The 14104-nt window shown below is 44.2% G+C and overlaps 1 protein-coding gene across 1 annotated transcript; it reads right to left on the minus strand.

The window, feature by feature from the left end:
- LOC111857744 (oxygen-regulated protein 1) lies at positions 1-9863 on the minus strand. Its single transcript, XM_072711702.1, has 4 exons — positions 9228-9863; positions 5892-6054; positions 4200-5123; positions 1-932 (listed from the first exon to the last, which is right to left on the minus strand). Exons 1-4 carry the CDS (start codon positions 9861-9863, stop codon positions 1-3), a joined length of 2655 nt encoding a protein of 884 aa, XP_072567803.1.
- Positions 9864-14104: the final 4241 nt, after the last annotated feature.

Consider the following 14104-nt stretch of genomic DNA (forward strand, 5'->3'; position numbering starts at 1 on the left):
TTACAGAATCGGACAGTGCTGTCCACATATGAAGTGTAGCATCTCCAGAGTGTCCTGCTCGTCAATCGGCCTGTTGAAATCACTCTTGGGTGGCTGTAAGACGACAGCTTGGGCCGCCGTTGACCTGGGTGCAGGATGCACTTTGTTGTCCGGCATTCTGAACACTGCCGGGGGCTGGGGGAGGAAGCCGTTTCGGCCCCCCCACATTTTTGGCTCCCCATCAGCCGGCTTGGGATCCTGCCTCTTTAGTGCTGTATCATCAGTTTTTGCCCCATTTTGGCTCTTGCTGCTGAGGTCGTCCTGAAAGGGGTCCGAGTCGCTGCCGTGCTGTAGGTTGAAATAGGTACACTTTGGAATCTCTGGCTCAACAAGCTCCCCAACGTCTGAGGACGATACGGCAGCCAAGGTTGATTGTTGGTTTCCGAAATGGGAATACGGTACCTCGGCATCCCCATTCTCCAGCCTGCTTTCATTGGGTCTCGCTTCCTTACCTCTCTGTGTCCCCAGCATCTCTCTGGGGGGGTTTCTGCTGAGCTGATTACCCGGAAGGCCCCGTTCATTGAGGACATCAGCACTCCTTTCCACCTGCCCATTTATGGCAATGCATTGTGGGTTATCGTTAGAAACATCAGAGCTGTTGGTTGCATTGAAGTAGGACAGGTCAGTCGTTATTTTAGTCTTTGTTTCATGGGATGCGGACATTTCACTGCCCACGCTGTTATTTCCCGAGCTCTCTTCACGTTTGCCTTTCATCCCAATAGCAGCTTCTTCAACACGAGCTTCGCTCTTCCCGTAGAGTCTCTCGATTGTCCTTCTCACGTAGCCTTTCGCGATAGACCTCCTACCACAGTCATCCTCGCCACTTTCCGTGGACACACTAGTGGATGACTGTCTGACGCTGTCTGACGTCTCTGGCACATAGTCGGATGAATCTGATGTGTTAGGACTTGGAAGCTGTTTGTGATCATAGAGGATCTTAGTGTTGCTTTTAGCTAAAAACATTTCTTTAATTGACTTGACTCTGGCTCCTTCATGATCCTTCTTTAAGGTACCTTTGGAGTCATAGCTAAAAGCTAAGGAGGATGATAGTGAGCTTGTTGTGTCTGATAAGGACTGGAGTGTCTTCACAGACTGAGATACCCTGAAGCTCCCGTGCCTCTGGTTGGGTTTCTGCTCTTCACTATTCTTCATGACACAATGGATCTCATTCACACTCTTATCGACACATTTCTGGCAAACCTCAGTGGTTTCTCTCACGAACGCCTCAATCTTAGCTTGATCAGTGGAAATGTTAGAAACATTAGATAGATGATCAGTTATTGAGGTTTTTGGCACATCTATCTGGGCAGAGTGATGAACGCTATTACTGTGTTCAGTAGAACTCTGTACATTTATCGGTCTATTCACATACATACTCTGCTTTTCTCTACAGCTAACCTGACTTTTTTCATGGCTCCCCCAAAACTTGCCATGGTGTGTTGCCTCTCTTACATTACTATCCTGATTTTTTACCATGGTAATCTGGTCTAATGCATTACCGACATGTGAAAGTTTTTTAAGACAAACATGGTTAGTCTGCTCTGCAAGGTTATCAAGCTCTTGCTCAGAACTAGCCGATGTCTCCTGGTATCTTACAGTGTTTGACTTCTGTGTTTTTCTCCTCTGTTCTCTGTAAGCTTTATATTCCTCACTTATCATCTCCTCATTGTCATATGTAGCATCTTCAGTTGATACCAAGGTTCCTTCTATACAGGAAGCCTCCTCTTCTGTGCAGCTGATCGAACTTGTGAATTGCTCTGCATCGCAAAGCTCTTTGTCACAGCTGTCCTTTATTTCTATATCACTGTCCCTCTCTGCCCCAGAGCCAATCTGCTTATCTTCACAGTCTGTCTGCACTTCTCCAGCTCCGATTTGCTGTCCATAGCTAATCTTCTCTCCTTCAAAAGCTACCTGCTTTTCTATACACTTCTGTCCAAAAGAGCTGTCCTTCTCCCCATCGCGCTCCATATCCTTCAGCCAGTTAACTTGCTTTGCTCCCCAACCATCCTGCCATTCTGCAGAAACAATTTCATTTTCTGCAGAAATATCATTCCGTTCTTCTTCTTGCCGCAAGCAGTTAGTTTCTCCCTCAGCAAATCCATCTCGCTCTGCTACAGAACTCGACTTGCTTTCCAAACAGTAATCATGTTCTTCTCTGCAAAGAGCTTCCTCTTTGCTGGATCTATACTTTTCCTCTGGATATTTTGTTTCCTTGTTGAAACAGCATGTACGTTCTTCAATGTGAATGTCTTCTTCTGCATAGCTGTCCTGTGCTTCAGTACAAACAGCCTCCTCCTGTAGACAGGGAGTCAGTTCTTTGGTATCAAGTGATTTCTTTTTGTGTCTTATCTTCTGATCCACTGTCTTATTCTGTCTTTTGTGTGTGTTGCTGTGGTTTTTCAGTTCTGAAACCACAGAAGTATCTTTCTTGGAAAGTATCTGAACACCAAGACCAAGACCAGAGGTTTTATGGTCATAAAAGCCATTTAGTAATTCATCTTTAAGGGTGGATTCTGAAGAACTGATGCTTTCTTCTTCTGTGACTGGTTCAGAAGTGTGATTTACTATATCATTGATTAATGCTGCAGTATATTCTGCTGACTCTTCATCCAGATTTTCACAGGCAGCCACTGCATTAGCAAAGGCAGACAATGTATCCTGATATTTTTCAGATATCTTGACCTGTGCTACTAACTCGTGATTATCTAAAGTTTGTCCTACCTGGTTATCATAGCCTTCTGGGCATGGAGTAAATAAACATTTAAGGTCAGAATCATCCAAGAGATTTTCTATCTTGTCACTGAATTCCTGAAAAGCTCCCCAACTCTGCATCAGTTGCAAAGATGTGGACTTTTGTAGTTCTGTCAGATTGGCCTTCAGCTCTTCTGCATGTTCAATGCTGACTATTTTCTTCAAAGCTTCCATCACTTTCAGTGCTTCAGTACAGCTTGCATTTCTTGCATCCGTCTCATCGGTGACAAAGTCAGAAATACCTTCTTTGGCAGCCACTATAGAGAAAAAAGCCTGGAGCATCTTGGAGGAAGAGTCAATAGTAGATGTCACATGGGAAGAAAAGTCTGGCAAACTCTGTGACTTTTCTAAGCAGGAGGGTTGCTTTTGCTGCAAGCTTTGCCTAATCGCTCGAAGTGACTGATACAGCTGCTGTAAGATATTCCTCACATCTGACGGTCCTGTCATCCTGGACAGAAAAGTGTCCTCATCCTTAGCTGGTATCCTGATGGACGTCCTATGACATCTCATTCTGGCTGCACCCTCACTGGGTTTGAGGCACCTGCTTTGATTGATGGCACACAAGTCATCCACCTTGTGCCCATGGTCACCTGACAGCTGCGCAAAGCTCTCAAATTCTGGAATGTGTGATGATGACTCTTCAGCAGAGTTTCCTTCAGAAGATAGCATTTCTGCAATGACAGGTTTGTTGACCTTGTAGTTTACTTCTGACACCTCTGGAGAAATTTCATCTTCACTTTCTAACTGGAAAACAACCTTAGGTTTTTTGTTTACCTGAACATTGCTTGCCATAGCTATATGTGGGTTTGCTTCTGGCTGGCTTTTCTCTACACAGTCGGCCACATCTTTTCTGACAGTTGAGTGAGATCTGCAGAGAGGCGACAGCTTTGCTGCCTTCTGTTTTTTAATTGGTTGGTGGCCATTTTTTCTGCTTAACTGTTCCACCCATTTTCCAGAAGCTGATTGAGCCACAGGACCAGCTTTCACCATCTTATTCTTCTTTACATCCACACTACTCTCCTTTTGCTTTTTATCCGAACCTGTGCTCTGGGGGACACTGCTTGTTTTTGCCCTCAATGATTTATTCTTCATTCTTTGATAAAGCAGTGCTGAGTCATCTTTGGCTTTTCCTGAGAGGTACTTTTTGTCATTGACTAACATTCCTGAAGAATTCATATACAGTGTATCTGGTTTACCTTTGCTAATCGAGGATAAATCATGACTTTGGGTGAGATCTGACCACAGGGGAAATTCGTCTTTCTTCTGCCCAATTATGGCTTCTGAGCAGGTGTAAGGCCTCTGCAGTTCCATCTCATAGTAATTGCTTGAGGAACAAGTTGCTGTTTCTGCATAGGACTGCTGTCTGCACAATGACCCACACGCAGACTGGCTCCACGGCATGTTCTCACAAAAGCTGCCACAGTAGCTCTGTTGTTCATATAATTTCAGCATCGTCTCTGTTATCTCCTCTCCACTGTTATGTATCTGAAGAACTTCAGCCACACTGGAGGACTTTTCATTGGTTCCTGGGCTATTGTTGTTCACTTCCATAGACCCATCTTTTCTAGGTTTGGAGATGGGCCAGCTGCTACATTCCCTCACCATGTGGTACTTTTCTGTAACTTCATAACTGCCAGTTTCCTCCAAGTAAGTGCATGTTCCAACCATATTATCTTGGTTGTCTATTGCAGACACGTCTCTGATGCTTTCCACTGAAGCCAGCCGCTTCTGAATGCCTCGAGGCCCGGGAGTCGGTTGTCTCCTCAAAGACAGTCGGTCCAAGTTCCCGGTCACACCGCTAATATCATTTACCACCTCATCACAGCACCTTCCGTTTCCATAAGATGAGAGATCGATCTCTTTGTTGGACATGTATTCATGTTTTCCCACTTTGTCATTAGGTCCTTTGGTTGAGATGGCATTAGAGTCTGGCGTGCTGCAGATAGGCTTATTCTGAGGGATACAGCCTGCTTTCAGCTGATTGGCCACACTGGATCTGCTCAGGGTGGTGGTCCAATGAACTATTTCCTCCTCCTTTACTGTCAGCCGTACCTTCATCTCCACAGTCATACTCCCATCTGAGTTGACGCGGAAGGACTTCTCGATGTCATCATCAGGGGGCAAGATGGGATCACCCTCCATGTAGCTGCAGGTGTCAGCTTCCATGGATTGCGACTGGTTGTTGGTTCCCGTGTCTACTGACCCTACAGTGTTGCTAGGGAGTTCAAACAAGCTCCCAGTGATCGAGCTGCTGATCTGGTTTGCAATGTATCTCTCGGACGCCCTTGAGAAATTCCTTGCTTTTGAACTTCTGGACAAGAGCTTGTTCTTCCCTTCACGCAGACAGATTCAGAGTGTCATTTCATGGATGGAGGTGATGGAGAATGGGCAGGAGGTTTTGGAGATGTAGTGATGATATTCCAAACAGAGCAAGGAGAGAAGAAAAAGGTTATATTACTACCTACATAATTAATGACCATTGATTGTTTCTTCATAATAATTATCATTATTCTAATAATAAAAGAGAGTTTATCTATCTATATATTTATCTATCCATCCATCCATCCATCCATCCTCCAGTGCATCCTATCAAGGGAGGAGAGTAAATGGGTCAAGCATGGGATTACTGGGATTATCTACAACATATCTATTTGCTTCTTCTAATCTCCAGGACACAGACTACAAAGTCGATACAGTCAGCTGGACAACACACTATCAGACCTCATAAAGCAAATCATTCCTCTATCAAGTGGTTTGAAGTACAGGCACATTTATATTATGTATAATTATTCAAACTACTGTTTACTAGCCTGAGGTAAAAGTAGAAATTCTGGTCCCCCTGACAAAATGTTACCTTGCCTCCCTCCCACCACCCATTATCATTTTTTTTTTTTGTATTCAATGTCCCCTGTGACATGCCGGGCCCCGTGAATCTGCCAGGATACCCATGCCTCTACTGTGCATTTGACACTAGCAAAGCTAATTATTTCTGAAAATAACCAGCATTCACCAATGTCACATTTTAACCTCTAAATGAGACTTAAATGCTGTTTTCGTCAGAATGCTCGACTCTCTGTAGCTCCTACGAAACGCAGACTTACGAGTCAGGACCTGCACTCTGTGCCGCTGCATTTGGTGGTTGACCAGGCGTCTGCGGGTGCGAGGGGCTGGTTTCTGGATGCTGTAGCTTCCCGGCTTGAAATTCTCCCGTCCTGCAGCCACCAGAATCCCGGAGCTCATGATCAGCGCTGGCAGGCTGTTGACCTGCGAAACGCATGAAGGATGTAAGAACAAATGTGAAAGGTCGGCTGTTTTCTTCAGCCAAACAATCTCTGCCTGATACTCAGAGTAAGGGAGGCTTGTGACCCATCACTTATATTTTATTCGCCTGACACTTTTATCCAAAGCCACACACACTGTGAGAAAGCAGGGACAGACATTCCATGCAGCTATTGGGTGTCACCTTTGCTCAAGGGCCAAACTGTGAAAACACTTCCAAAGTATTTCTGAACGTGGGATTTAAACCAGCAACCTTCCAGTCACAAGCACAACATCCTAACCCGCCGGGCCACAAACCACCTCCATTACCCACATCCTAAATTTGGCCCTCGCTGCAACCCTGTTCTGGATAAGCGGTTATGGAAAGTAGATAATCAGCTGAATTAGATTTTCTTTGTTTTTATTTGTTTTCTAAAACTGAGACATATCCATTATAGTGCATACAGCAGATAAGATAATTAATGTAATACATCTCTTGCTACTCTGATCAGGATACAATGAATGGATGGATGGATGGATGGATGGATGGATGGATGATAGATATACAGCATTGTCAATTGAGTGAATGGGAGCTACACAGCGCCCTCAGCTGCATGAACAGGGATTACACACCAATCTCTTTTGAATAAAAAACTTATTGACATATTAGTTACTGGCCCAGCTGAATGCTTTGCTGTCATATTCAGAGTAATGGTACTGGGTTGGGGTACAGTGTTAGAGTCCAAGATTAGGGTTTAGGCTTAGGGTCCAAGATTAGGGTTAGTGTACTGGGTTAGGGTATAGGGTACCTGGTTAGGATACAGGGTTATCTTTAGCGTACATTATTAGGGTTGTTGTATAGGGTTATAGAACTGGGTTAGGGTTAGAGTATAATGTTATGATACAACATTAGGGTTATTAGGTTTATTAATAATAATAATAATAATAATAGGTTTACAATGTTAAGGTTGTTAGGGTTAGTGTACTGGGTTGGGATTATTTGGGTTCAGGTCTCCCCTGGGACAACTGTGGCGCTTCCTGCCTCCCACCCCACGGAGGCGGTAAGGGGACGGCGGCGCTCTCAGCGGGGGGGGGGGCGTCACGTAACGCGGACACGATCTGACCAACTTCCTCAGCCATCTGTGCACAGATGGATTCACACTCACTCAGACGAGCCGAGTCAAGCGTCGAGTCCATATGGCTGCGACTTCCCTCACACACACACACACACACACACACACACAGTCACACAAAAGCAGGTTATTGTAGTCTCAGCGCATCTGTGCGTTTCTCCAGCCACGTTCAGTGTCCATGACGATGATGAGAGGTATGCTGCTGGTGTGAGGGGCACCTCTAGGTGGCTGTTTAAGAGCAGATCATGCCAGTTCAGGGCTGATCGCGTTGCATTTTCACCATGATCGCGTTGCATTTTCACCATGCGTGTATACCTCACGTACCGCGCTCGCCCGCATCACAATTGTTCCCTCCCCGCGCCATCTGGACAATCTGTTTACGGCGTTTTGTTATCTGTAACTCCTTTTGTAATTTTAGTTGTTTGGGTCTTTCTGCTTCCTCTCACATTCCTTTTGAAGCCCGAATGTAAATTAAGCGAAAAGGAAAATTTGCAGCGAATACAGCGCATGAGCTAGAAAGCGATCAGTGAATTGAAAAAATCCTAAAAAGCAGTGATAGGTATGTCAGTTACAGCACAGGTCTGTGGAGGGGGGTGGGGGGGCATTGCAAAGGAAATCGTGGGGGTAGATCTATTTGTAAAAATTTATTTATAAAAATGCAACCTTTAGAAATATGTTATATGCCTGTACACATTATATGACACTAACAAATGAAAGTAATACAGACACCAGGTTAGTGTGTATGTGTGTGTGTGTGTGTGTGTGTGTGTGTGTGGAGGGTGGGGGGGGGGGGGGGTGAAGGTGAGGACAGACGTACAGTATCAGGTCTAAGGGGGACCCTGTGAAAAAAAGTTTACCACTGAATTAAAGAAATTAAATGACCAGAAATGGGAAAAAAGGGACCCCAGCCATTCAGACAGCACCGTGATGACATCACAATGGACATCACCCCTTATACTTGGTGGTACATGGATTATGTTTTTCAATTATCGCTCATGCACAGGGTTGTGAGGCTCATTTTGACATAGTTGTAGCATGTAGTACCGACAACGTGAAGCTTCTTATATATATTTTTATATTGTTATATTTTTGATAAAATCATTTAAAGTACATTTACAGACGCTAGGATGTAACGACTCATATAGTCATATATTATCCAATTCTGTATTATATCATCATCATCATCGGAATGTTACATACTTAAGGGATACATGTTGTTACATGTTGCAATTATTAACAGGTGCATATATTACAATCTTTCTGTATGTGTTGTGTGAAGAACTGGTATCCCATCTAGGTTAAAGCCCATCTGGGTGGGTGGATGGATGGATGGATCTTTGTTCTAATAGTAAAACTAGCCTTAACTTCCCTAAATGTCTAAAAGAACTTGCCCTTATTCCCTGAATCACTGACAAATGCCTTGTTAAACAATATGCTGGAATTGGTTTATTTAATATATTTCACAAAATGAGTATCTTCTCTCTACACTACTTTAGACTTTCAGAGTTTTCATACAAACTATCCCTTTTAAATAAATATTCCTTTTAAAGCTCATACATGGTGTTCTTCTTATCCAGCATCGGGCCGTGATGAGTCTGGAGTCTATTCCAGTCCATCACAGGGCACAAAGCAGGGGGACACAGTGGACGGGTTGCCAGTCCATCACAGGGCACAAAGCAGGGGGACACAGTGGACGGGTTGCCAGTCCATCACAGGGCACAAAGCAGGGGGACACAGTGGACGGGTTGCCAGTCCATCACAGGGCACAAAGCAGGGGGACACAGTGGACTGGTTGCCAGTCCATTACCAGGCACATACACACACACCCTCAGTGATGCATTATGGGAGATTGGGAGAAACCACTTCACCTAACTGCAAGCTATCGGACTGTGGAAGGAAACTGGAGTGCTCAGTCTCTCTGGGGAAACCCGTGGAATATGGGGAATATGCAAGCGTGCTACACGCGGAGTGGGGAGTGAATGGTGTGGAGGGGGGCTCACCCACCCCCCATAGATACTGTCACAGACACGCAACATGGCTGCCTACCCTGCGGCCATCTGAGGTGTAGAGCTTCACCACGTGAAAGCGCAGAACCTCGGATACGTGGTCCAGCAGGGAGTCGAATGTGGGCGTAGTCTTCCTCGCCAGGATCACTGTGTGTTTGCGCCCGGGATCCCCGTTCCGGAAGACTGTAAGCCTCTTGGGTGTCCGCAGCAACGCCGGGCCATCCCTCACGAGGAACCGCCCATCTTTCAGATTGGTCAGCTGTAGGGTCCTGCTTCGTGCACTGATGGGACGGGCGTGATACCAGGGAGGAAGCCTCCGGCTGGCCATCTCCAGGTCGAAGGGCTTGACCTTCTTCTGGTCTGAGCAGATGTAGGCCTTCCCGTCCTCAAGCTCCTCCAGAGTCCGGACAGGATGCACCCCGAGTGGCGTGGTTATGTTCCTCACCCCGAACGGTAGAGGAACCTTCTTGGAGAGGCTGTCTAGTAGAGCGTCAAAGGTCTTGAAGGTGCGGCTGTTGATGACCATGCGGAGAGCGCTGAACTGCGGGTCGCCGCTCTTGTAGAAGCTGACGCGCTTGGAGGCTATGGGCTCCGTGAGGTAGGGGTGTCGGGACCCCATGGTGAGTGTGCTTCCGGAGGACTGGTCCTGCTGTATGGGGATCTGGGGACTGGTCATACTTACTGGTCACCTGGAAGATAAAAGGACTGCAGTTGAACAGTGCTGGTGCAATAAGATCTATGTAGCACTGTAGTGTCACCCATTAAGTTATGGGTTTGAATCCCATTCCAGACTCTTTCTATCTGGAGTTTGCATTGCCTTCCATTTGTGGGGGTTTCTTCCAACCAATAACTCATGGTTATGGGGTGTCACTAATTAGCATAATGTGTGAATATTTGCCCTGTGATCCCACACCAGGGGTTCCCTGCCTCTAGACTAACCATGACTCTGCACTGGAGTCACCTGCCTCCAGACTCACCATGACTTTACACTGGATGAGCGTTTATGGATGCATTGTTATTTTTGTATTTGTTGTGTGTAATCAGGGTTAATCTCAGATCGTAACTGCTGTAGGTTTGTCTGGAGTTCAGTGTTTATAAAGTTATAAAGTACAATGAGACATTTTTTTAAGTTTGTCTGGTCAGATCCCAGCTTCTTTACAACATTTCAGTATTACATTACTTTTATTTATCACACGATTCTTAATCATTTGTAGGCTAATAGTCCAGCTCAAGGGCCCAATGGTGATATTACTCTTCTGTCCGTGACATGTGAACCGGCAGCCCTCACGGGGCCTGGCCCACAGAACCATTCACTACCAACCTCCGTCGTGTGAAGTATAAATAAAATCCGGCTTTGTTCTTTATCTGATATTTAGCTAGGGTCCCCCAGGTATGACCGCCTGCTGTTGCTGATGCTCAGAGAGTAATGTGCTGGTCTGTTCGCTTTCGGATCACCTCGGAACAAAGCCCGCTTCATCCCGTCTTGGATCTCAGATGCCGTTACCTATCCGAGCCTCTTTGATTCTGTGCTGGATTTATGAGACAATGGGCTGGATATTGGCCAGGATGCTAATATATTCTGCCGCCTAATTAGTGACACAGAGGCCATGGACATTGTCATTGTACAGCCCGACTTCAGATGCACAGGAAACGGCAGGAAACAGCCGTGGGTGATGTACGAGGGGATATTATTGTTTAATATTTCACTTGTAAGTGATTTGCTTTTGAAGAAGTTTTAATGTTTATTCTCCTAATTAACAGGAACCGCAATTATGCTCCCAGTCAGTCGTGCACAAGTGTCATAAATATAACACAGATTCTGCTAGTATTGTTATGTGTTATTTTATAACTTTATAGTTTATATTTCAGGACTATATTTCTGATTTTGTACACAGTATATTTATTATATTGTAATATTTCAATACTTAAACGTATTTGAAGAGACACTATTCTGAATTGACTCCAATAAATTCACATAGTAATTCCTCACCTTTACTTTTTACTAGTAATGTTTACTTAATTCATGCACACTCCTCTCATTATCAGTTTTAGTATAATTTTGATGTAATAAGAATGATGAATTCAGCAGTGAAATTGTTTTAAAAATCCAGAATATCACAAAATGCTAAACAGACTTCAGTTCTTAGAAACTTATGTAGTTACCAGTAGTGGTAGTAGGAGTAATAATAGTAATGATATAATACTAGCACTAATGCTACTACTACTACTACTACTACTAATACTACTACTACTACTACTACTACTACTACTACTACTACTACTAATAATAATAATAATAATAATAATAATAATAATAATGACCCTTTAGTTCCAGTTTCGCTTTAAGGGCAAACCACTTACCTAAATTCATCCGGAATGCGCGTTCTCACCAGTTGCAGGTTCTGACAAACAGCTCATCCTGCCTGTGGCATCGAGGCCAATCTGCCTAATCTGCCCTGGAAGATAATCGCCGCCTCTGTGACAGTCCCGGGAGAAGTGTGTCACAACCAGCGACTCGTGCTCTTAACCGAATTCACTGAGAACCCGCTGCATTCCCCCAGCCTGCAGTCCTGACGGTTCAGCTGAAGCCCAGTGGGTCAGAAGAGAGCATTTGTGCAGAAATGATAGAGACGACTCGATTTCAAAGGCCTGTTTTTTCACGGCATAGACGGCGAGTGCAACTTCGCTCTGTCCACGAGGGCACTATAATCTGATTTGAGAGGTCTTTAGGTAATAAGGATTAAGGTCTCTTTTTTCTATGCTGTCACCATGAGAAACATTTTATTCAGTGTTGGATTCAAACCCTTTCTGAACGACAGAATGCGTCCATTTTTTCACCCAACCTCTCCTCAAACACTGAATATAATACTGTTGACTTTTGGCCAGAGGTTCGAACCAGAAATGGTAGGAGATCCGTCCAAAAAATCTCACCAGACTAGTTCACTCAGCCTGACAAATGCTTTTGCTATTTTGGAAGACAACAAATTATGTAAAAAAAATTCCCCAAAGGCTATTACTAACTGTCCAACTCCAGTTTGTGCTCTCACAGCTTACAGAGATATTTTTGTTTCCTGTTCTGGGTGATCTACACATATTTCCAACAAAAGAAAAAGTGAAATTTAACTAGAACGCATTCATTCATCAAAGTTATGGGTAAAACATGGAAGGACTGGAGAAAACACAGGACCGGATTTCATGTTAAATTATCTTTTTTCAGAACTAATTGAGATGCAATACTGATAAATGATTTAATAATAGAGATCAGGTATTAGTGTCGTGTCGCTCTGTGGGTTAAGACTCTGCGCTTGTGATTGGAAGGTCATTGGTTCAAGTCTCATGGTCAAAAGAGTGATGTCATTTTTGGGCGCCTTGAGCAAGACCCTTAACCCTAATTGCTCCATGGATTGTGTGACCCCACCTGATCATTTAAAAATCGACTTGTTATCCCATCTTGTTCTCCATGAGACGCACAAGGACATAATACCAGTGAGAGGCAGCTTGGGCTCAGCCAGGGCCCCTGGAGGTTAAGGGCCTTGTTCAGGGGCCGACCAGCAGCATCAATCTGCCAGCCCAGTGATTCTAACCAGCCCTCAAAAAGAGGACGTCACTCTGGATAAATGGGGCTGATTGATAAACTAACATGTAGTATCATGCAATAGCTTGTACTTTTCTGATTCTTTTCGTATTAATTTGAGTTTAAGTGGCATATGGCAGCAGAATGATAGGAGTTTTAGGACAGTGCCTCCACATATCAGCTCCTTATTCCTTCATTGACAGAAACGGAGCACAAATGCACTCCCTGTTACACAACTGCGGCAAAGATTAAATTAATCTCGGGGCTATTTTTAGAAGATGGGGGTGAGTTTGGTCGAGAATTCTTCCAACTTCAGTAAGACCTTAAAATAATACCTCCATCGCAGAAGGCTGTGTGTGTGTGTGGCGGGGGGGGGGGGGAGTAATGAAGCGTTTCAAGGCAAAAAAAATGCATCTCAATTCAATTAGGCCATATATGATGGGCTGACAGTGATGAACTTATTTTTTATAACCCCATACCTCCAAAAATATCCACAAGCATCCGTGGTTTATTTGACTCATTTAATCAAAACGACTGCGACTTCATTTGATTGGGGGAAATCAGCATTTGGAGTCTCACAAAGACATTCAAAATATTACATTGTGGTGTGCGAAGAGTTACCATGACAACGGCGACTCGCGAAAGGCGCTACCTTATGTAACGTAACACTTGGATGGAGAATGGTGAACCGAAATTTAGTTGGAGATGTTTAAGCGTCACGGGTCAGCTGTGCAATGGAATGTTATGCGTTCCACGCCCCCTGCTCCGACCTCGACCAATAGGTTTGTGAGTTCAAGATGACATCAGGGGTCACACGGTCTGGTGAGATACATGACTGCTGTTGGTGCTAGCAGCTTGCTGGCTAGATTAATGCTGTCTCTAATAGCATAAAAAAATCATGACATATCAAATAAAAACTCTGCTATAAGAAAATATGATTCACTACGTAATGTATTAAATGTCCCAGTTCCAAATACTTATACATTTACGTGCATTCAAACATTTTAATTTAAATAATACAGAAATGCGGAATATTTAAAATATTTCTGAGAAATATGTAAATTAAATTACCAGTCATAATAGGTGAAGAAATATTCAATTGGTTTTATCCCCAAAGGCACCCAAAAGGATTTTTTTGGTTGTGATCCTGCTCCAGATAAGTGCTCAAAAGATGGATGGATGTCTTTGATTTTCTGGTTTATGGCCAAATCCCAGACTTGACAAATTTGAGCAGAGCCGTTGACACTCTCCGCATTGTTAAATTAAATGGAAATTCTGGGACCGGCGCTGAGGGGGCAGCCCAGATGACCGTACGGTGGACCCTGACCTTCCGAACACTCAGA

The sequence above is a fragment of the Paramormyrops kingsleyae genome, chromosome 4, assembly GCF_048594095.1.
Source record: "Paramormyrops kingsleyae isolate MSU_618 chromosome 4, PKINGS_0.4, whole genome shotgun sequence".
Taxonomy (NCBI): Eukaryota; Metazoa; Chordata; class Actinopteri; order Osteoglossiformes; family Mormyridae; genus Paramormyrops; species Paramormyrops kingsleyae.